This window comes from Nicotiana tabacum, chromosome 6, assembly GCF_000715075.1.
Source record: "Nicotiana tabacum cultivar K326 chromosome 6, ASM71507v2, whole genome shotgun sequence".
Classification (NCBI taxonomy): domain Eukaryota; kingdom Viridiplantae; phylum Streptophyta; class Magnoliopsida; order Solanales; family Solanaceae; genus Nicotiana; species Nicotiana tabacum.
Window position 1 is genome coordinate 98,956,095 of NC_134085.1, and position 25,903 is coordinate 98,981,997.

The 25,903-nt window shown below is 39.6% G+C and overlaps 1 protein-coding gene across 1 annotated transcript; it reads left to right on the plus strand.

Annotated features, from left to right (window-relative positions):
• The first annotated feature begins 675 nt into the window (after positions 1–675).
• Positions 676–3,240, plus strand: LOC107823893 (laccase-12). Its single transcript, XM_016650602.2, has 6 exons — positions 676–866; positions 970–1,121; positions 1,229–1,473; positions 1,566–1,694; positions 1,773–2,729; positions 2,813–3,240. The coding sequence occupies exons 1-6, from the start codon at positions 744–746 to the stop codon at positions 2,941–2,943; spliced, it is 1,737 nt and encodes a 578-aa protein (XP_016506088.1). The 5' UTR covers positions 676–743; the 3' UTR covers positions 2,944–3,240.
• Positions 3,241–25,903: the final 22,663 nt, after the last annotated feature.

A 25,903-nucleotide genomic window follows, 5' to 3' on the forward strand; every position in this document is an offset into this window, starting at 1 on the left:
CCGTATTTACATTAATGTCATTTATTGTTATTTATTGCTTGATATTCTTCTATCATTACTCAAATCTCTTGGAATATTAAATGCACACTATATTTAATTCCCTACTAGCACTATCTTACATTACTTATGTTAACTAGTTCTAAATCTAGAAATATTATCATTGACTAGATTTAACCCCTCATTATTTAAAATTATTTAGTTTAATCGAAGGTTTACACTATTTAGTCAAACTGGGAATATTGTTTCCTTTTTACGCTATAGTAGTAGATTAATTGGTTTGACCAGTTTTGATCACACAATTAATTTAGGAAAGAGGTTGTCTGTTTAATCCGTGCAATTTACGCGGCACATATATATAATCATAACAAGTAACTATCATTTGAAGAAGAAATTAAGAGGAAAAAAAAACATTATTATTGTAAAACAACCATAAAAAATATTATTGCTCATTTCCTTGAAATCTAAATACCATATTAACCTCAAAATAGAGACTTTTGATGAAAATTTCTGCAGGTTGATAGGCTAATAAGTGGGTGCACCAACTCTTTCTACAGAGTTGATCTAGTTTTGCCCCATAATGTGACCTTCATGCTTAATCAAAACCTAATCTGCCAAACTTAAACCACCCTCTCTCTCTTCTTCTTCTCCTATAAAACTAAAGCCTCAACTCTCAATTTTTTCACAAACATAAGCTACTTGTATCTACTCTTACACTAGAAAGAGTTCCAACTAAAGAAAAAAAAATGCAGGCCTTCAACATGAGCATTGCCAACCCCTTGCGCTCTTTGTTAATATATGGCATTTTGCTTCTTTTTGCAAATGCTGTGTCTTTAGCTAAAGCAAAAATCCACAACCACGACTTTGTTGTATGTTATCCAAATGTTCACCTCTTTTCTCATTTTGCTAACATTTAGAAATTTAAAATTGTAGGAGCTAGCTAGACTGACCTCTGTTTTTGTGTTGGAACAGATTCAAGCAACGCCAGTAAAGAGGCTGTGCAATACGCGCAGCACCATAACAGTGAATGGACAATTTCCCGGACCAACTTTGGAAGTGAACAATGGAGATACTCTAGTTGTCAAAGTTGTCAATAAAGCTCAGTATAATGTCACCATTCATTGGTAAGTTCATGCATGCAGAACGTGAAGGATCTGTTAGCGTATATAGCTTAAATCTTTCCATTTCGTATTTTTCTTTAGTAATTTTTTCTTTTGCATATGAAAATTAGGCATGGGGTGAGACAAATGAGAACAGCATGGGCAGATGGACCAGAATTTATCACACAATGTCCAATAAGACCAGGAGGGAGTTACACTTATCGGTTTACAATTCAAGGACAAGAAGGCACACTTTGGTGGCACGCCCACAGCTCATGGCTCAGGGCCACTGTTTATGGAGCCTTAGTTATTCACCCTAAAGAAGGAACTTCCTACCCATTCCCTAAGCCCAAGAGAGAAACCCCCATTCTTCTTGGTACTACTATTTCCTTCACCCTAAATATTTTGTAAATTTTATGTTTATTTTAGAAGCTTTCTTGAAATAATGATTTGGGCAATGGTGATTAGGTGAGTGGTGGGATGCAAACCCCATTGACGTTATTCGACAAGCCACGCGAACAGGAGCAGCGCCTAATGTATCTGATGCTTACACTATTAATGGCCAACCCGGTGATCTTTACAAGTGTTCTAGTCAAGGTGAGTGTATACGTAAAGGCTAATAATGTAACGACAATTTTTATACTGTCGGTATATATAACTTAAATCCTTACGCAGATACTACCATAGTCCATGTGGACTCTGGTGAGACGAACCTCCTTCGAGTCATCAACGCTGGACTCAACCAACAACTTTTCTTCAAAGTAGCCAACCACAAGTTCACTGTTGTTGGAGCAGATGCATCTTATGTTAAACCTTTCACCACATCAGTCATTATGCTAGGACCAGGCCAAACTACTGATGTCCTCATCACTGCAAACCAACCACCAGCCCGGTATTACATGGCTGTGCGCGCCTATGCAAGTGCTCAAGGTGCACCCTTTGACAATACCACCACTACAGCCATACTAGAATACAAAGCTGCTCCTTGCCCTGCCAAAGGTGTCAAAATCAATCCCATTCTCCCACCTCTGCCCGCATTTAACGACACTGCTACTGCCACTACCTTCACATCCAGTTTCAGGAGCGCAAGAAAAGTCGATGTCCCAACTGAAATCGACGAAAATCTGTTCTTCACAGTTGGATTAGGACTCAATAACTGTCCTGCAGGGGCAAGCTCCAGCAGCTGTCAAGGTCCAAATGGAACGCGATTCACTGCTAGTATGAACAACGTGTCATTTGTGCTACCATCCAATTTCTCCCTGCTTCAAGCACATCACCAGGGGATACCTGGAGTTTTCTCAACTGATTTTCCAGCAGTTCCACCAGTTAAATTCGATTACACAGGGAACGTGAGCAGGTCACTCTGGCAACCTATTTCATCAACTAAACTATACAAGTTAAAATATGGTGCGAGAGTGCAAATTGTGTTACAGGGAACTAGTATATTCACAGCTGAAAATCACCCAATTCATCTTCATGGTTATGATTTTTACATTCTTGCTGAGGGCTTTGGGAATTTCAATCCACAAACTGATACTGCTAAATTCAACCTTGTCGATCCACCTCTTCGTAATACTGCAAGTGTACCAGTTAATGGATGGTCTGTTATTAGATTCGTCGCTGATAATCCAGGTGAGAAGATAGAAAATGTTGAATTTTTTTCTATAACATGTCATATATTCAAACTTTTGGACTTAACAATTTTGCTTAAACAGGAGTTTGGATAATGCATTGTCACTTGGATGTGCATATTACTTGGGGTTTGGCCATGGCTTTCCTCGTCCAAAATGGAGTTACTCAATTGGAAGCATTGGAGGAGCCTCCAGTTGATCTTCCTGTCTGTTAACAGCTCTATAGAAAAAAATTCACAACATACAGAAATCATTTTTAATATTTTAGTCCTTGTCAAATTGATGTTCCCCTAATTTGGGTAGTTTTTTTTTCTTTTTTAATTAAGTAGTTTTGTTTTTGATACTCCTATATGATTTGGGTCAAGATGGTGCCAACACTTGCAAGTGAAGGCACTATCTATTTTAAAATTAAACCCAGGATGTTGCAGATATATATATATATATATATACACACAACATTGCATTCTTTCAAGTGCAACAAATAGAGATGAATTTACTTGATTTCTGAATAATTTTCGGGCTTCCATCTACAAATTTCCCATTCACTTAAGCAACTTGGCGTATTTGCGCCGCTATATGAACGATATTTCCAAATTATACAGCAAAAATTAACAAGAAAATTGCAGTGGTAAACCGAGAAAGAATATGTAAATCCTGACAAGAGAATTGAACAGTTCTAAACTGCTAGAATTGCTTAGCGCTCTGCCTCTCCTGAAACCAAACACCCACGAAGTTCTCTACGTACTTGTCCAGGACAAGCGAGATCTTCAGTCTGCGTGCCTGGAAGCAGCTCAAACAAAGAAGAGTCTGGTCGATAGCCGGTAGAGAACTATCCGGATGCCCTCTAAAAGGCTCAAGAAGAAGGAAACATCACAAACGGGCGGCCGGATTTTGGGTTCCTTGATTTAGGCTCCAATGTTATATGAAATAGGTTGATAAAGCATAAATTCAATTTCAAAAATTCACAAGTGGTAAATGCGCAATATGTGAATCACTTGAAGATCTTATTGTGCATAGTATCTCAATAGGCAACCACAATGTTTATATCCTTTCTTTCTCGTACAAAGTGCATATACACTTAACCACATTTTCTCCCCCTCTCTTTCTCACGCCTCTCTCCACCAAAAAAAGGTCAAGAACTAGCAGTATATAATAGGGGTGTTAATCGGGTCGGGCTGACCCGTTTTCAGCCCTCTTCAATCCGGGTCAACCCGGTTCAGCCCGCTACTGTTCATATTAGGACGGATTGGGACGGGTTGTTAAAGGGGGCGGGTTGTGTACGTTCACGTTTAGATTAACGGTGCCCCGAACCCGTTGAACCCGAAATCGCTTAACGGGTTGAACACGGGCTGCAACCCGTTAGCAGCCCGGTTACCGTTTGAATTTTTTTTTTTAATTAAATTGGACCGTTCCCAATGGTCAAATTCAGAAATGACCGTTGGGGAACGGCCAGAAATTGCAGAAATGGCCAATTTCGCCCCCCCCTCCCCCATTAATAATATAGCCCTCCCACCCCAAAATCTATAAATAGCCCCCCTTCTTCTTCATTTTTTCTCACAAATTCACCCTCTTACTACTCTAATTCTCTCTCAAGTATCAAACTCTCAATTCTCTCTTGATATTATAGTTCTTAAATTCTCAAATCTCAAATTCTCAATTATTTATTATTTCAAGTTTCATCAATTATTTAGTTTAGCCATTACAAAATTATTATTATTATTATCAAATATCAATTATTCAAGTGAAGTGTGGTATCAATTATCAAGTATTCAAGTATTATCAACTATCAAGTTTCGGTCTATCAATTGAAGTTTGAATTTTGATATCAAAAATTCAAAATTAGTGCGGCATAAGGAATCCCGGTACACTCGTTCCATCTCTTTCTCTTATTTGGTGTACACTTATTTTATTAATTAATTTCTTAATTTAATTTCTTACTTGAATTTCCTAATTTAATTTCTTACTTTAATTACTTACTTTAATTTATATAATGGATTTACTTAGAGCGATCAAAAAAACGTGCACTAGTAGAGGTGGTAGTAAGAAAACTTCAAAAAGAACAAGAGGTGGTGTTGATTCTTCTAGTAGCTTTATACATATTTCTGAAAGTTCACCTGAGAATTTAAATGTAGATTATGATCGAATGCAAGAAAATTTTGGTATAGATGATGATTTAGATGCTTTGTTAGATGATATTCAATCATCCGATAATCTTAAAACACCACCACCTACACCTGGTAATGCTAGTCAAACTCAAAATGTTAGGGGTGCAACAAGTAGGACTCCTCTCCCTATTAAGAAGAATCGACAATTAAGAAGTAAGTGTTGGATGTTTTTTGAAAGACTAGAAGGTCAAAAAAATTATGTAAAATGTAAAATTTGTAGTGAACATTATAAACATGAGCCCGGTAAAGGAGGGAAAACGGGTCAACTTCGTAGGCATATGGAAGAGAAACACCCTCTTGATTGGAGAGTAGATGAGTCATCTGGGCAACAAAACTTAACCCGAGTACTGGGGGTTATTGGGGAAATACGATATTAAGAAAGATCGGGAAGAATTAGCTAAAATGATTATTTTAGGTTGTTTACCTTCTAGTTTTGCTTCTTCACCGCATCTTATTACTTATATTCAAAGAATTTATAACTCTATGTTTAAAAGTATTCCTAGAAGTACTTGTAGAGCTGATATCTTTAGGCTTTTTGGACAATATTAGACATATATACCTTATTTGTTCGCAAGTCTTCCTTGTAAAGTTTCTCTTACTTCTGATATTGGTCGTACTGTGAATGGAAATGATTATTTGACTGTTATATGCCATTGGATAGATGATAATTTTTGTATGCAAAAACGTATTATTGCTTTTAAATATGATGAAGATCAAAGTCATACCGGTGCATTTATTGTAATACTATACATGAAGTTGCTATATTTTATAATCTTGCAGAAAAAGTTTTGTGTATATCATTTGATAATGCTTCTAACAACACTGATGCTATTACAATATTAAAATTGCATCTACACCCACCAATTCTTGAAATATTTCATGTTAGATGTGCATGTCATATTTATAACTTGATTGTGAAGAGTGGCCTTGAATTATTTAAAGATGAAATTACTTTAGTTAGGAGAGCTGTTGGTGTAATTCAAGGAAATAATAGAAGTGCTAGATTAAATGCATTTAAGGAAAAATGTGTACACTATGGACTAAAACCAAGACTCATGCCTGAAGAAATAGTTACTAGGTGGAATTATACTTATTTGTTCTTAAGATGTTGTTATAAATATAGAATGCCTATAACTGAAGTTGCTAATCCTCATTGTACCGATCCTAACCGTTTGTTAACATCTAGAACTTGGGAAGTCATTCATGATGTTATACAAATTTTACAAAAATTTTATGTGGCTACACTTGAGTTTTCTGGAGCTTATTATCCTACCATTTCAAATGATTTAGTTCATATTGGTGAATTTTCTCTTTTACTATATAATTTGAAGCAAAAAGAAGGATACGCTACTGTTGTTGAATCTATGCTAGATAAGTTTAAAAAGTATTTCTACCCAATTCCCTATAGTTACCTAATTGGTGCTATTTTAAACCTTACTATCAAAATGATAAAGTGTCGCCAATTAATTAGAGCTTTATATACTTATATGGATATTGGCCCAACTGAAACTCCTGATATTGACACTTGTATTTCTGAGCTACACACACATTTACAAATTTTATATAATTATTATGCTAACATTGTTGATGCTTCTTCGGTCGTAGATGCAAATATTCCTTCAACTAATCCTTCAACATCTGGAACAACTATGGATGATGATGATTGTGTTCAAGATTATCAGATTTGATCTACACTAAGAGAGCATCAACAAACAGTAGCAGGAATATTGATGAACTACAATTCTACTTGCAAAAGTCACCAGAGCCCCTCACAAAGAATTTTCTACTGCTAAGTTGGTGGAGGAGCAACTCAAATCAATTTCCTGTTCTTTCGACCATGGATCGAGACGTGCTAAATGTGCCGATTTCAACAGTCGCATCAGAGAGCACATTTAGCCAAGCAAGGCAACAGCTAGGAGATACCCGTCATTCATTGGGCAGCAATGCTTTGGAAATTCTAGTGTGCTTCAGAGATTGGATAAGATCAGAACGGCGAAATCAAGGGCGTGACGAGGTAGACGAAGAGGAGGACCAAGAAATTGGAGATATAATGGTTTATGGTTCTGATTCAACCAAGAACCTCATGTTGACATGGAAGAACTTACAAAAATAATGCAAAGCATGTGATGTACTATTTCTTATTTTTTATAATTATTGTAAACTTTTAAGTTTTAATTTGCAAGTTCAAAAATAAAAAAAATCAAAAAAAAACTTGCAAATTAATTTGAAGTATTAAAAATATAAATGAAAGCCTTCGGAGTTTGTTCCTTACATTTGCCTATTGGTCTTGTACTCTTATTAAATAAATTTTTGTAGCTACTTACTTTCTAATTTCAATTTTATAATTTTAAAATACAAATTTCAAATTTAAAACTTTAAACTTAAATTTTAAAGTTTAATTTTAATCCTTAAAGTTCGCAAATACTGAACTATCAATAACATTGAATAAGAAAAATAAAATTTAAATTAAAAAAAAAAAAAATTGAGAGCCCGGCCCGCCCGAGCCCGTGTGAGCCCTAACCCGTACGGGCCCACAAAAACCCGAAAAATCACAGCACTATAACAGCCCGCTAATCGAACGGGTTGGATTTTCCCGTTCTGCCCGTCCCAGCCCGCCCGATAAACACCCATAATATATAACAATAATCGTGTTGGCTTATAGCAAGAAAATAATAATCGCTACAATCCAAAAAAAATAATAGAATCGTGTTGGGTGGGTTATAGCAACTCATTACTATCCATTTGCTTATAAAAATTATCACTCACCATTTGTCGTAATAGATTGTGAAATCGATTACAAATATTAAGCCACGCAAGAAAACAAGGCTAAACAACAACAAAGTAATATATGAGAGTAGGAATCATATGGCATCTGGGCTCTAGCCCATCCAGCAAAATAACCAGATGAAGACATGATATCTATCCCGAGGACGTCCTCGGGAACGGGTGAAGTACACAAATTATGACGAATAGCCCTAGGAGTGGATGGTCTTGGATATTGGTGACCACCTGCCTCAAGGGCAAAAATATAAGTGTTTATTTTTAACTTTTGACCTTGAATTTCTGCTTATGGACAAACGGGGTCAAAAGTTAAGTACCACCCCAAAAAAGCGTCATGTTTCTGCCTGCAATTTTTTGCTCTGGAACAGGCTAACTTTACAGTGCTTCAATACTGATTGTAATTTGTAGCCCAATAAATATTCTTGGACTTGGTTAATCCCATCCGAGGACCCAATTTCAATAACCATACTACTTCTTTTTCTTTTTCCGTTTATTCCTTCATAACTTTACCTAATCAAATAACGAGAGTACCGAACAACCTACCAATCTTGATCATTTTAACAAGCAAAGATTATGATTAGTGAGAAGGTCTTAGATTCTCATGGAGATTTCTTGCCCACTGACCCTGTAAACGAAAATTCAGCATGACTTGCTTCGATTTGTTAACTAGTGCAAAATCCGCTCATGAATAACAAAATTCTTCAATAAAAGGAATCTTAAAATGTTCTCGTCCAGAAGGAGAAATCTGTCAGTGCAATATTGATTTTTCTCTTTCTTTTGCCTTTAGTTCTTGTTATTTGTAAATATTCTAAGGACGTTGTTGCACTCTTGCATTTGAAATGGAGTATGTGTTATATTTCGCGGTACATATTAAAAGCACGAGTAGAAAATGAGATATGTTTCTTCAAGTATGAATTCATGCTCCCTTTTCATAACCATCCGGATTGCGGAACCACCCGTTTGGTTTTGTTATTAATAACAAAAGAGGTGTTATGGAAAATGATGAAAAAAGAAATGAAGAGAAGTGAAATTTTAAATTAATTCACTTTATTAATGTACTTTGTCTCTTATTGAAGAAGGAAAGAAAATTTTTGTGTATATATAGAGAAGCTCATCTTCTAGCTCTTAAAGAGTTCAGAAGAAGAGATGCCTCGTGTTGTCGTCGCTCGGCTCGGTTCCATCATTTAATATTTTCTTTTCAATATCGCAGAATCATTTTCCAACGGTCGAGTTCGCGACCAAACTTTCCGTTCAATAGAAATTTAAATAATTCCTGCTGAAGAGACACCTTCTTAACGAACAAGCACCTATGCATCTGTTGAGACTCAACTTCTTTGGCTATAAATAGAGAGGCTTAGCCTCATTTTCCACCACCGAAAAATATGAAATCTTTCCCATCAATCTTCTGCATTCTGCATTAGTTTTCAAAAGCAAAACGTAAGCATTTTTGTGTGATTTGCTCCGCCATTTGAGTTCGTCGAAATTCTGTAATTTGAAGTGCCGCTATCACAGAATAGTTATTCTGTTCTATCCTGGAAGGAATTAATCCGCAACCTTGGGCATTGTGAGGGGATTAAATTCCTTATGGACACACAAGGAAATTGTGGGCTCGGAATATTTTTTATTTTTCTTTTCTTAAACTAACGTTTTTTCTAGTTTTCTGCTTTTTGAATACAGATTAATAACAAGCTTAAGGAATTTATTATTCTGTATTCATTTTACTTTTTGATTTGGGAGACTAAAATTGTATTGATTTTTTACTCCCGTTTTGGAGATTAAAATCTTCGAATTTTCTACTCCAGTTTGAGATTAAAGTCTTTGTGATTTTCTACTCAATCCGACATATAAAAACTCGGTTGGTTGTATTCGGTTTGAAGATATAAAAACTTCACCGAGACACTAATTCTATTTGTCAATTTCTTTTATAGAAAAATGACAACGAGTGCGGAACAACATAATTGTCACGACCCAAATCGGAGGGCCGTAACGGGCACCTGGTACTTTACTCAACCGAGTGCCAACGTAACTTATCTTTATTATCATACTATCATGGGTAAATGGGCCAAAAGGGTCATCATGAGATAACCAGAATAAAACATAAAGGAATACTAGACATAGGACGACACAATATGATGTAGAAACTTATACATGTGACATACAATCCTATAAGACAAAAATGAACACTCGTACACTGAGCATAGGCCGATAAGGCCATACAATCTTTCATATACATGACATCTGTCTACAAGCCTCTAAGAGTACATACACATCATAAAGGTCGGGATAGGGCCCCACCATACCAATCAATACATGTCCAAATCATACTGACCAAATAGGCAACTCCGGAGCAAGTAGAGTGTATCAACACCTTCCGCTGAGCTGATAGCCTACTAGGAGGAATGTCAACCTGTCTATTGGGACCTGCGGGCATGAAATGCAGCGACCCCAAGTGAAAAGGGACGTCAGTACGAATAAAGTACCGAGTATGTAAGTCAAGAAAGCATAAATAAGAACAATAATGTAAAGAGAGATAAAAGAGATACAACCTATAACATCTGAGTGCCTCTGAGGGCTACTGACATGAATGCGTGATATACATACATACATACATATATATACATACATATACATATATATATATATATATATATATATATATATATATATATATATATATATATTTGCGACAAATAATGAAAGACTTTTTATTATTATATGTATATGTATATACATATATATATAAGCTTTCAAAAATATACGCTTCTATGGGCATCATCATTATCATATCGTACCGACCTCAAAGAGGATTCGGTAAAAATGTACCTTACCATCATAAGGCTCGGTAGAATTGTACCCGGCCACGTGGAGCTCGGTAAAACCCAACTGATCAGTGGTTGTACAATAGGTGTCGTACTTGGCCGACTATAGCGCGGCTCGGTAGAGTAAAATAGATACATATATAATGCATGTTGGACTCATGGAATCACGTTCTAAACCTTTCAGAGTGACGTATGGTCGTTGCACCTTCTATAAACATTATGGACATCATACCATAAGTATGAACCTCAATAGAATTCAAGCATCATACATACATGCTTAGATTAACTTTATAAGGAAAGAACAACATGGACAACCTTAGTTGCTAGGAGTAGATTCGTTGTGAAATAGCATATCGTTTGACGTTCATTTCACATTAGATCACGCCAAAAAGAAATAAGGAAGTGCCTTAACATACCTTAACTCCATTGAGTCCTTAATACCTTCCAAGGAATTCTTCAAACAACTCAACTTAATCTACCATAGCATAAGGAGATTCAAAATCTGTGTTGAGTAAAGGCTAAGTCCCCAACTTAAACTAATAGCTCGTTTATGTAAATTTGGGAAGCATCTCCCCTATAGCAAGAGCCTCCTCCAATACCATATACCAACAACAATGACCAGAGAAATCCATCAATACATAATTATCAATAACAAGACACCATATAACAACAACAAGTCACACCTATTTCACGACAAGCGGCAAGCTCCGATTGGAATCCGTATACCCCTTATAACCCCTTATAGACTTCTTACATCAACTTAACAGTATCACTAAAATGATAATGAAGTAATTCATCAATTATTCCATCCTTATAACACTTATTTATGACAAAGGAAACAATCCACAACTCCAACTATCTTCAATTAGCAACTTTATTTACTAGTTCATGTCTAGTCCATCCATTTAACTTAATAAACATCAATATAACCTTAAGAACATGAAAAAACACAATACACATACCTCATAAAGTAACTTCAAGTCAAAATCCAAGTTATATTTAACTTACAACAGCCCTTAATGGCAATACAACACCATAGAAATGACTTAAGCTAATCCAAGTAGTATCTTGTAGTTTATCATCCTCACAACTTAACCAACATACAAGCAAGCTTAATCACAATTATTATGCTGTTATACTCACCCTATCCAGTGGCAACAACTTGAAATTTCATCCAAACACAGCCCACAACTATCCTCAATGACAACACAACCTCAAAGAGGTGTTGTTCTTTACTATTTGATGTTGAAATATGGTGTAATCCATTTGCAAGACTTGAAATAACCTAAGGTTGATATGAAAACCCTGAGAGAGTATTTTATAGAACTTAAACCACTTAAAAAAACCTCCCAAACAAGCTGGAACCACCCAAAATTAGCAACAAGAAGAAGAACAAGAAACTTACTCACGCGACAGGATTTCCGACACTTGATTTGTGTTGTTTACCCTTTGTTTGGGTCTTGGATCATGAGAGAATCTTGAGAGAGTATTTTTAGGTGTCTAGGGTCTCAATATACTGTAAAATCATGAGTTAAAATGGGGCTAAGGCTTCTTATGTATATCCATATATCTAAACCGCCTATGTGGGTCCCATAGGGAGCTGCTTGGCGCAGTCTCACAAAAATGCAAATATCTCTCTACTCCGATATCGTATTGATAAATGGTTTAATTCTTTAGAAACTAGACTCGTAGATCTTCAATAACTAGACTCGTAGATCTTCAATTTGGTAGGTATGTTATCCATTAATTCCAAGTATATTAGGAGAAAAGCTCAGCTAATTTGACCTAATTTTCAGCATATTTATGAATGTAACTTGTGATGACCTTTGCCAACTTTTGTTCCACAACTTGCTTGCCTTCAAAACGTAGAAAATAACTATCATACGCCTAAAATAACTCATAGAATAACCTCCTTATCAAGTTAATAATGCTAGTCTCACCCCAAAGTACATGTTATAACATTCCAAACTTGTCGACTTTCGACGAAACTTATTTTCTTCAATTGGTTTAGCTTCTAAGCTTTCCAACCTTCTTGGTACTCGTTATTCATGATCTTAAATATTTGTAACCTCCAAGGTAGCATGATTATCTTATTTTATATGCTTCCAAATATAATCTTATTTCTAAGCTTACATCAATTGACTTACGACATACTCTCACGTACGAAAAAATGGGGTGTAACAATAATGGTTCTACTGCTGCAATGGCAACTGCATCTTCAAGTCCCACAACTCCAGCACCGGCGATGGCACCGACAGAAAAACTTGGGAAATTTTTCGGTGTGGACTTGAAGCGTTGGCTGCAGAAAATGTTCTTCTACCTAACCACACTCAGTCTACAGCGCTTTATTAGCGAGGATATTCTAGTCCTAGTAAAAGACACTCCGGATAATGAGCGATTTGTGGTCACGGAGGCATGGAAGCATTCTGACTTCTTGTAAAAAAATTATATACTGAGTTATTTGGAAGATGGCTTGTACAGCGTTTACAGTGTCATGGAGACTTCGAAAGAGTTGTGGAATGCTCTTGAAAAGAAGTACAAGAAGAAAGATGCTGGACTAAAGAAATTTGTTGCCGCAAAATTCTTGGACTTTAAAATGGTTGACAGTAAGTCTGTCATAACTCATGTTCAAGAATTACAAGTCATCGTTCATGACATCCTTGCCGAAGGTATAAATCGAATCAATATTTTTATTAAAGATATTGATTATATTATTAATTTTAAATTTATGATTGTAGGTATGGTCATAAATGAAGCGTTTTAGGTTGCGGCATTTATTGAAAAGTTACCTCCGATGTGGAAGGACTTTAAGAATTACTTGAAATATAAGCACAAAGAGATGACGCTTGAAGACCTTATTGTTTGCCGAAGGATTGAAGAGGACAACAAGGCTGCAGAAAATAAGTCTCGTGCAAATTCAACAATAATGGGTGAAAATATTGTTGAGAAAGCTTCAATGAGTAAAAAGAGAAAGAAGCCATCTGGACCAAAGAATTACCCAAGCAAGAAGAAGTTCAAAGGTAATTGCCACAACTATGGAAAAATTGGACACAAGGCTGCTGAATGTCGTGCACCAAAGAAGGACAAGAAGAAAAGTCAAGCAAACATGATTGAGAAGAATGATGAAATAGACGATTTATGTGTCATGCTTTCGGAATGCAACCTAGTCGGAAATTCTAGAGAATGGTGGATTGATTCGGGGGCAACTCATCATGTTTGTGCTAACAAGGAGTTGTTTACTTCTTATGCTCCCACTGGACCCAACGAGACAGTTTTTAGGGCAAAATTCACTACTGCAAAAATTGAAGGAACGGGCAAGATAGCTTTGAAGATGACTTCTGGCAAGATTGTGACTCTAAATGATGTCCTTCATGTTTCTGAAATACGGAAGAATTTAGTCTCGACATCACTTCTAGTCAGCAATGGCTTTAAGTGTGTTTTTATTTTCGACAAGGTTGTAGTTAGTAAGAATGAAATGTATGTAGTAAAAGGTTACCTGACTGAGGGCCTTTTCAAACTCAATGTAATTGCCATTGATATAAATAAAATTTCAGCCTCTTCTTACTTACTTGAGTTTAATAATTTATGGCATGAACGTTTAGGCCACGTCAACTTCAAAACTTTGCGAAAAATAACTAATTTAGAAGTATTGCCTAAGTTTGAATGCAATAACTCAAAATGTCAAATATATGTGGAATCAAAATATGTTAAGCATCCTTATAAGTCAGTTAAAGGAATTCAAATCCTTTAGACTTAATTCACACAGATATTTGCAAAATGAAGTCAATACCATCTCGCGGTGGGAAAAAGTATTTCATAACTTTCATTGACAACAGTACTAGATATTGCTATATTTACTTACTTAATAGTAAAGATGAAGCAGTTGATGCATTCAAGAAATACAAAAATGAAGTTGAAACGCAACTAAACAAAAAGATCAAATTGATAAGAAGTGATAGGGGCAGCGAATATGAATCTCCTTTTGAAGAAATATGTTTGGAAAATGGCATTATTCACCAAACAACTGCCCCTTACTCACCGCAATCTAATAGAATTGCGAAAAGAAAGAACGGAATGTTAAAGGAGATGATGAATTGTCACGACCCTAAACCCGGACTTGGTCGTGATGGCGCCTCCCGTGAAGATAAGGCCAGTCGATACACTTCCAATTCATTTTAAGCAATTATAATGATAAATATTAAGACTTTAACATAATAAAATCCCAAAATAAGGTGAATACCACAGTTGTGGAATAGATATAGCCTGACATCGGGGTGTCACTAGTCATGAGCATTTATAACAATACTACAAGTCTGAAAGAGTCTACCCAACTATTACATAACTAAAGCAGAAGAAAATAAGATAGAGGGAGAAGCACTAGGCTGCGAACGCCGAGCAGCTACCTAGTGTCACTCCAAATCTGCTGGAAGTTCTCAACCCTCGCAAGCAGGACCTGAAGGGCCAGAATCTGTACACGGGGTGCAGGGAGAAAAGTTAGTACTCCAACTTAGTGAGTAATAATAATAAATGTAGACTAAGCAATAAGAAATCACGCAAAGGCACATCAACAGGCTATAAAGAAGTAGTGAAAGCTAGTAAAAGCAATGAAACAATGAAAATATGTAAAGTCACTTAAGTTCAGTTTAAGCTTCTTAAAATTTGCCTTTTTAAATAGTTAAGCAAGTAAAAGACAGGCAACTACAAAAGGTAAACACATAAAGAACCGCCCCTCGGGCACAATATCAACAGAATCAGCCCCTCGGGCAATACATGGAACAATACCAGCCCCTCGGGCTCTATCTCATACCACAATGGGTACACGCGCTCACTGGGGGTATGCATACTCCTGGAAGGGCCCCTTACGGCCCAAGCGCAATATCAAGCCATCTCGTGGCATAATCACATAGGCTCTCGGCCTCATATCAACAAGCCACCTTGTGGCGTACAAATATCAGGCCCTCGGCCTCATAATCATGATCAGTATTTCCTCACAACATAGGCCCTTGTCCTTACTCAGTCAGAATCTCACAAGCCACTCAGACAATAGTAAAATATGATGCTCAGCCCAAAATATCATTTAAAATATTATTTTAAGTGTTAAAGCAGAGTAAACATGGTTGAGTTATGAAAACAGTAGAATATAGCATGACTGAGTACAAGTATAAAGTCAAAACAGTGAGAAAATATCAATAAAAATCCCCTAAGGGTCCAAATAGTTGGCACGAGGCCCAAATATGGCATTCAGCCCAAAACATGATGATAGCATATAGTTTTCAATCAAATACGCGATAAAACAGTCATTCGGGATGGACTAAGTCACAATCCCCAACAGTGCCCGATCCCACGCTTGTCATCTAGCGTGTGCGTCACCTCAATATAGCACCACGATGTGCAATCCGAGGTTTCATACCCTCAAGACAACATTTAAAATCATTACTCACCTCAATCCGGTACAAACTCTAGCCCGCGATGCCTTTGCCCCTCGAATCGGCCTCAACTCGCGTCAAATCTATCCAAATTCAGAATCACGACGTCAAAATATGCTAAGGGAACGAAGCCCATGCGAAAATAATCAAGTTATAGCATAAATCCTGAAATTAACCGAAACCTGATCCCCGGACCCACATCTCAGAACTCGATAAAATTTACATCAATAGATTCCTTATCTCCCCACGAGTTCATACATATCAAAATTCCCAAAATTCGACCACAAATGGCCCCTCAAATCCTCAAGTCAAGGTCTCCAATACCAAGCCCTAGTTTCCTCAATTTTAACCCTTAAATTCTATTAATTACAGCTCTAATCCGTGAAATAATACCATAGGATCGATTATTAGACTCGAAAATCTTACCTCCAGATGATATCCCTTGATTCCCTCTTCAAAATCTCCTAAAAAGCTCCAAAACTGACTTGAAATGGTGAAGAACAACTCAAAAATCGCGAAGGATTTCTTTTATACCTTCTGGCCCAGGGATTCCGCACATGCGGTCAATTCCCCGCTTCTGCAGTACCACTTTTGCGGTCAATGAACCGCTTCTATGGTTTTCTACTTAAGCCCCAGACGCCGCATCTGCGATGCACTGCTCGCACCTGCGCCATCGCATGTGCGGCTCCTCAGCCGCTTCTGCGGCTCCAACCTTTCTAGGACCTTTCCGCTTCTGCGACTCCTAATTCGCTTTTGTGAGACCGAACCTGCGGTCCCTTAGCCGCAGGTGCGGTTATGACAGCAATGGGAAAACTTCAGCTGCCACAGCCCAACTTCAATCTTCCGTCAACCATCCGAAATCACCCCGAAGCCCCTGGGACCTCAACCAAAAGTACAAACACATCATAAACCATCATCCAAACTTATACCAATCTTCAAAACACTTCAAACAACATCGAATCAGCCAAAACACATCGGATTCAAGCCTAAATTTTCAAATCTTCCGAATTTCGCTTTTGATCAAAGAGTCTACCAAACCACGTCCGAATGACCTGAAATTTTGCACACACATCCCAAATGACTCAACAGAATTACTGCAACTCCCGGAATTCCATTCCAACCCCTATATCAAAATCTCACCTATCAACCGAAAAATGCCAAAAAATCCAATTTCGCCAATTCAAGCCTAAATCTACTCCGGACCTCCAAAACACATTCCAAATCACGCTCCTAAGTATCAAATCACCTCCCGACGCTATCCAAACCCTCAGAACTCACATCCAAGCCCTCTAAACATAAGTCAACATCCGGTTGACTTTTCCAACTTAAGCTTCCTCACAAGAGACTAAGTGTCTCAAACCTCACCAAAACCTTATCGAACCAGAGCCAACCAACCCGATAACACATAATACCGAAACCAAAGCAATAAGAAGCATAAATGGGGGAAACGAAGTGGTAACTCATGAGACAACTGGCCGGGTCGTCACATCCTCTCCCTCTTAAACAAATGTTCGTCCTCGAACGAGTTAGGAAAACATACCTGAAGCCTCAAACAGATGAGGATATCTGCTCCGCATGTCCCACTCGATCTCCCAGGTAGCCTCCTCCACGGGCCGAACTCTCCACTGCACTTTCACCGAAGCTATATCCTTTGATCTCAACTTTCGAACCTGACGCCCTAAAATAGCTACTAGCTCCACATCATAAGTCAAATCATCATCTAACTGCACCGTGTTGAAATCTAGAACATGAGACGGATCCCCAATATACTTTCAGAGCATAGAAACATGAAATACCGGATGCACATTCGACAAGCTGGGTGGCAAAGCAAGATCATAAGCCACCTCCCCAATCCTCCGAAGCACCTCAAAAGGCCCAATGAACCGAGGACTCAATTTACCCTTCTTCCTAAATCTCATAACACCCTTCATGGGTGAAACCTTCAACAGAACCTTCTAACCAACCATGTAGGACACATCCCGAACCTTCCTGTCAGCATAACTCTTTTGTCTTGACTGTGCTGTACGAAACCTCTCCTAAATTACCTTCACCTTTTCTAAAGCATCCTGTACCAAGTTTGTCCCCAATAGCCTAGCCTCACACGGCTCGAACCAACCAACTTGAGATCTATACCGCCTCCCATACATAGCCTCATATGAAGCCATCTGAATACTCGATTGGTAGCTGTTGTTATAAGCAAACCTTGCAAGCAATAGAAATTGATCCCATGACCCTCCGAAATCAATGACACAAGCACGCAACATGTCCTCCAATATCTGAATAGTGCACTCGGACTACCCGTCCGTCTGAGGGTGAAAAGTTGTGCTCAACTCAACCTGAGTACCCAACTCTTACTTCACAGACCTCCAAAACTGCGAAGTAAACAAAGTGCCCCTATTTGAAATGATAGAAACGGGGACACTATGCAAACGAACAATCTCCCGGATATAGATCTCTGCCAACCGCTCTAAAGAATAGGTAGTACACACAAGAATGAAGTACGCGAACTTGGTCAGCCAATCCACAATCACCCAAATAGCATCGAACTTCTTCAAAGTCCATGGGAGCCCAACTACAAAGTCCATAGTGATCCGCTCCCACTTCTATTTCAGAATATCCATCTGCTAAAGCAAGCCACCCGATCTCTGATGCTCGTATTTCACCTGCTGACAATTGAGACACCAAGCTAGAAATCCCACAATGTCCTTCTTCATCCTCCTCCACTAACATTGTTGTCTCAGATCCTAATACATCTTCGTGGCACCCGAATGAATGGAATACCGCGGGCTATGGGCCTCCTCCAGAATCAACTCCCGAAGCCCGTCTACATTGGTCACATATATCCGGCCCTGCATCCTCAACACCCCATCATCACCAATAGCCACATCTCTGGAATCATCGTGTTGAACTCTGTCCTTAAGGACAAGAAAATGAGGATCATCATACTGACGCTCTTTGATACGATCATATAATGAAGACCGGGAAATCACACAAGCCAATACCCGACTAGGCTCCGAAATATCCAACCTCATGAACCGATTGGCCAAGACCTGAACATCAACTGCAAGAGATCTCTCCCCAACTGAAATATATGCCAAACTCCCCATACTTAGTGCATTTCGGCTCAAAGCATCGGCCACCACATTGGCCTTCCCCGGATGGTACAATATAGTGATATCGTAATCCTTTAGCAACTCCAACCATCTCCGCTGCCTCAAATTGAGATTCTTCTGTTTGAACAAGTGTTGGAGGCTACGTTGATCAGTAAACACCTCACAAGACATACCATACAGATAATGCCTCCAAATCTTCAGAGCGTGAACTATGGCAGCCAACTCCAAATCATGAACATGGTAATTCTTCTCATGGGGCTTCAACTAACAAGAAGTATAAGCAATAACTCTACCCCCATGCATCAATACACACCCAATACCAACTCTCAAAGCATCACAATACACGGTATATGAACCTGAAGCTGATGGCAAAACTAACACTGGAGCTATGGTCAAGGCTGTCTTGAGCTTCTGAAAGCTCTCATAACACTCATCCGACCTTACAAATGAAGCACCCTTCTGAGTCAACTTGGTCAAGGGCGATGCGATAGATGAGAATCCCTGAACAAACCGGCAATAATAGCCTGCCAAATTAAGAAAGCTGTGAATCTCTATGGCTGAGAATGGTCTGGGCCAACTCTGGACTGCCTCTATCTTCTTCGGATCAACCTGAATACCCGTACCGGACACCACATGCCCCAAGAAAGCCACTGAACTGAGCCAAAACTCACACTTGGAGAACTTTGTATAAAGCTTCTCCTCCCTCAATCTCAGTAACACCACTCTCAAATGCTCTGCGTGCTCCTCCTGACTACGTGAATATACCAGAATATCATCAATAAAGACTATGATGAACGAGTTGAGATAAGGCCGGAACACGCTGTTCATCAAATTCATGAATGCTATTGGGGCATTGGTCAGCCCAAAAGACATCACCAAGAACTTATAATGACCATATCGGATCCTGAAAGCTGTCTTAAGAATATTCGAGTCTCTGATTTTCAGTTGGCGATAACCTGAATGGAGATCAATTTTGGAGAACACCCTCGCTCCCTGAAGCTGGTCGAATAAATCATCAATGTGAGGCAAAGGATACTTGTTCTAAACTGTTACTTTGTTCAACAGCCTATAATCAATGCACATCCTTATTATGCCATCTTTCTTCTTCACAAATAGAACCGACACACCCCAAGGCGACACACTAGGCCGAATGAACCCCTTATCAAGGAGTTCCTGAAGTTTCTCTTTTAACTCCTTCAACTCCGCTGGTGCCATACGATACGGTGGAGTAGAAATAGGTTGAGTGCCCGACACCAGATCAATACCAAAATCAATATCCCTATCCGGTGACATGCCCGGCAGGTTGCGGGAAACACATCGGGAAAATCCCTCACAACTGGAACAGAATCAATACTAGGAGTCTTTGCACCGACATCCCTCACAAAGGCTAGATATGAAAGACAACCCTTCCCAACCATTCGTTGGGCCTTCAAAAATGAGATTACCCTACTGGGAACATAATCAGACAAATCTCGCCACTCAATCCGTGGCACACCCGGTATAGCCAATGTCATTGTCTTAGAATGATAGTCCAGAATAGCACGACACCGAGATAGCCAATCCATGCCCAAAATAACATCAAAATCCACCATACATAATAACAAAAGATCCACTCGGGTCTCCAGACCCCCAATAGTCACCACACACGATTGGCACACAAACTACAACAATAGTATCGCCCACCGGAGTAGATACATGAATAGGTGAAACAAGAGACTCACAGGGCGTATCCAAATAACGAGCAAAGTATGATGACACATAAGAAAAGGTGGAACCGGGATCAAATAATACAGAAGCATCTATGTGGAAGACTAAGACAATACCTATAATAATAGCATCGGAAGCCATAATATCAGGTCTAGCTGGAAGTGCATAGACGTGGGCCTGACCTCCACCTGATCGACCTCCCCTCTAGGACGACCCCCAGCTGACTGACATCCACCCCTAGCTGGCTGGGCGGGTGGTGGTGAAGTAACTGGTGCTGAAGCCGATGGCTGACTCCTCTGCTGAGATGAACCCGCAAGATGACGAGGACACTGCCTCCACATATGTCCCATCTCTCCACACTCATAGCAACTCCCGGGTGCTGGAGACGGGGGCTGAAGGGAACCCCTAGCACCGGAATGACTAGAAGATGCACTTGGCATAGAAGAGCCCTAAACTGATGGAGCACGGGACGAACTCTAAGCTGGAAGGGCACTAAGTGATGACTGTCCCTGATGAGAACTGTGAAAACTATGACCCGATGATGCTCCACGATAACCTGAGCGAGATGGCTGAGCATGTCTGAATGGATGACCTCTGCCGTGCTAAAACTAACCTCTTGAAGGAGCACCACCATAACTACCAGATCCTCGAGGCCTCTTGGCCTCCCTCTCATCTTGCTCCTGGCGATGAACTGACTCAATCTCTCGAGCAATGTCCATAACCTCCTCAAAAGTTTCACCAGACACCCTCTCCCCGGTCAAGAGAATACGAAGCTAATAAGTGAGGCCATCCACAAACCTCTTAATCCTCTCTCTATCTGTCGGAACCAACCAAATAGCATGACGAGATAACTTAGAGAATCTCATCTCACACTGCGTCACAGTCATCTTTCCCTGATGCAACCACTCGAACTACCTGCGTAGCTTCTCTCTACGAGACTGCGACACATACTTCTCTAAAAAGAGAACGGAAAACTGCTGCCAGGTAAGGGGTGTTGCACCCATAGGCCTATGCCTCTCATACGCCTCCCACGAAGTGAAGGCAGCTTCAGAAAATTGAAAAGTAGTGAAAGCGACCCCGCTGGTCTCCAGAATATCCGCTGTTCGAAGAATCCTCTGACACTTATCTATGAAACCCTGGGCATCCTCGCCCTCTGCACCACTGAAGGTCAGAGGCTGAATTCTACCAAACATCTCCAACCTACGTTGCTCGTCCTCTAGCATGGCAGAAACTACATAGTCCTGAGCAGCTACAACCGGCTAGGCTGAATGCGCCACCGGTGCCTAAAGTCCCTACACAACCTACTCAGGTATGCGAGCGGTGGGAGTCTAAGTGCCTCCCTTGGCCAGAGAAGTGGTTGTGGCTATAGTAACTGAGATCGGCTGAGCTAGGCCAGTGCATACCGATAGAATCTAAACCAATGCTTCTTGAAGATCCGGAATCACAATGGGCATAGCTAGTGCCTGAGCTGGTGCTGTTGGAGCGTCCACAACTGGGACCTGATCCTGAACTGGGGCGGTTGGTGGATCTGCATGTGCTTCCCTAACTGTTGTGCAGGCCACACCCCTGCCCCTACGGCAACCACGACCGCATCCTCGACCTCTAGTGGCCATAACTGGTGGTACTGGTGGTCGTCCATCCTGATCGGTAGCGCGTGTCCTCACCATCTGCGAGAGAATAGAATAACAGAAGTTTAGTACTCGGATCAACAAATTCGCACGACAAAGATCTCAAGAATATGAAGTTTTCCTAAAGGTTCTGCAGCCTCTCTAGGATAAATATAGACGTCTCTGTACCGATCCGCGAGACTCTACTAAACCTGATCATGACTTGTGAGACCTATGTAACCTAGGCTCTAATACCAACTTGTCACGATCCTAAACCCGGACCCGATCGTGATGGCGCCTCCCATGAAGACAAGTCCAGCCGACAAACTTCCAATTTATTTTAAGCAATTATAATGATAAATATTAAGACTTTAACATAATAAAATCCCAAAATAAGGTGAATACTACAGTTGCGCGGAATAGACATAGCCTGATATCAGGGTTTCACCAGTCATGATCATCTATAATAGTACTATAAGTCTGAAAGAGTCTACCCAACTATTCCATAACTAAAATAGAAGAAAATAAGTAGAGGGAGAAGCACTAGGCTGCGAACGCCGAGCAGCTACCTAGTAAACTCCGAAGTCTGTTGGAAGCTCTCAACCCTCGCAAGCAGGACCTGAAGCACCTGAATCTGCACACGGGGTGCAGGGAGTAAAGTGAGTACTCCAACTTAGTGAGTAATAATAATAAATGCAGACTGAGCAATAAGAAATCATGCAAAGGCACATCAACAGGCTATAAAGAAGTAGTGAAAGCCAGTAAAAGCAATGAAACAGTGAAAATATGTAAAGTCACTTAAGTTCAGTTTAAGCTTCTTAAAATTTGCCTTTTTAAGCAGTTAAGGAAGTAAAAGACAGGCAACTAGAAAAGGTAAACAAATAAAGAACCGCCCCTCGGGCACAATATCAACAGAATCAGCCCCTCAGGCAACACTTGGAACAATACCAGCTCCTCGGGCTCTATCTCATATCACAATGGGTACCCGCGTTCACTGGGGTGTGCAGACTCCTGGAAGGGCCCCTTACAGACCAAGTGCAATATCAAGTCATCTCGTGGAATAATCACATAGGCTCTCGGCCTCATATCAAAAAGCCACCTTGTGGCGTACAAATCTCGGGCCCTCGGCCTCATAATCATAATCAGTGTTTCCTTACAACATAGGCCCTCGGCCTTACTCAGTCAGAATCTCACAAGTCACTTGGGCAACAGTAAAACATGATGCTCAACCCAAAATATCATTTTAAGTGTTAAAGTAGAGTAAACATGACTGAGTTATGAAAATAGTAGAATATAGATTGACTGAGTACAAGTATAAAGTCAAAATAGTGAGAAAATATCAATAAAAATCCCCTAAGGGTCCAAATAGTTGGCACGAGGCCCAAATATGGCATTCAGCCCAAAATATGATGATAGCATATAGTTTTCAATCAAATACGCGATAAAACAGTCATTAGGGATGGACTAAATCACAATCCCCAACGGTGTCTGACCCCACGCTTGTCATCTAGTGTGTGCGTCACCTCAATATAGCACTACAATGTGCAATCCGGGGTTTCATACCTTCAGGACAACATTTAAAATCATTACTTACCTCAATCCGATCCAAACTCTAGCCCGCGATGCCTTTGCCTCTCGAATCAGCCTCAACTTGTGTCAAATCTATCCAAATTCAGAATCACGACACCAAAATATGCTAAGGGAATGAAGCCCATGCGAAAATAATCAAGTTATAGCATAAATCCCGAAATTAACCAAAACCTGAACCCCAGGCCCATATTTCGGAACTCGATAAAATTTATATCAATAGATTCCTTATCTCCCCAGGAGTTCATACATATCAAAAGTCCCAAAATTCGACCACAAATGGCCCCTCAAATCCTCAAGTCAAGCTCTCCAAAACCAAGCCCTAGTATCCCCAATTTTAACCCTTAAATTCCAATGAAATAATACCATAGGATCGATTACTAGACTCGAAAATCTTACCTCCAGACGATATCCCTTGATTCCCTCTGCAAAATCTCCCAAAAAACTCCAAAACCAACTTGAAATGGTGAAGAACAACTCAAAAATTGCGAAGGATTTCTTTTATACCTTCTGGCCCAGGGATTACACACCTACGGCCAATTCCCCGCTTCTGCAGTAACGCTTTTGTGGTCAATGAACTGCTTCTGCGGTTTTCCACTTAAGCCCAAACGCCGCATCTGCGATGCACTGCCTGCACCTGCGCCATCGCAGGTGCGGCTCCAGCCTTCCTAGGACCTTTCTGCTTCTGCGTCTCCTAATTCGCTTCTGCGAGACCGCGCCTGTGGTCCCCTAGCCGCAGGTGCGGTTATGACAGCAATGGGAAAACTTCAGCTGCCACAACCCGACTTCAATCTTCTGTCATCCATCAGAAATCACCCCGAGGCCCCCGGGACCTCAACCAAAAGTACAAACACAGCATAAACCACCATCCAAACTTATACCAATCTTCAAAACACTTCAAACAACATCGAATCAACCAAAACACATCGGATTCAAGCCTAAGTTTTCAAATCTTCAGAATTCCGCTTTTGATCAAAGAGTCTACCAAACCACGTCCGAATGACATGAAATTTTGCACATACATCCCAAATAACATAACGGAACTGCTGAAACTCCCGGAATTCCATTCCGACCCCTGTATCAAAATCTCATCGATCAACCGGAAAATACCAAAAATTTAATTTCGCCAATTCAAGCCTAAATCTACTCCGGACCTCCAAAATTCACGCTCCTAAGTCTCAAATCACCTCCCAAAGCTATCCGAACCCTCGAAACTCACATCCGAGCCCTCTAACATATAAGTCAACATCCGATTGACTTTTCCAATTTATGCTTCCTTACAAGAGACTAAGTGTCTCAAACCTCACCAAAACCTTATCGAACCCGAGCCAACCAACCCAATAACACATAATACCGATAACCAAAGCAATAAGAAGCAGAAATAAAAGAAACAGAGCGATAACTCATGAGACGACTGGCCGAGTCGTCACATGAATGCCTTGTTAATAAGTTCTGGTTTACCTCATAACTTGTGGGGGAAGTTATTCTTACAGCTAACCGAATACTGAATCGAGTTTCCCATAGCAAAATGCAATTCATTCCATATGAAAAAATGGAAAGGAAGGAAACCCAACTTAAAATATTTAAAGTGTGGGGGTGTTTGGCTAAAGAGCAAGTTTTTAAACTCAAAAGGGTAAAAATTGGACCAAAAATCGTTGATTGCGTTTTCGTAGGATATGTAACAAATAGTAAGGCATATCATTTTCTAGTTCATTAATCAGAAAATCCCAACATTCATATTAATACGGTAATTGAATCAGATAATGCTGAATTCTTTGAGAATATTTATCCGTATAAAATGGAATGTGAGTCATCTAATGAAAAATCTAAGCGGCCTCGAGAAGAAGCAAAGGAAAGTACATTTGATAAGGAAAATCCAAGACGTAGTAATCGTCAAATTACAAATACTTCATTTGGACCAATTTTCTGGCATTCTTATTGGAAAATGAGCTTCAAATGTTCAAAGAAGC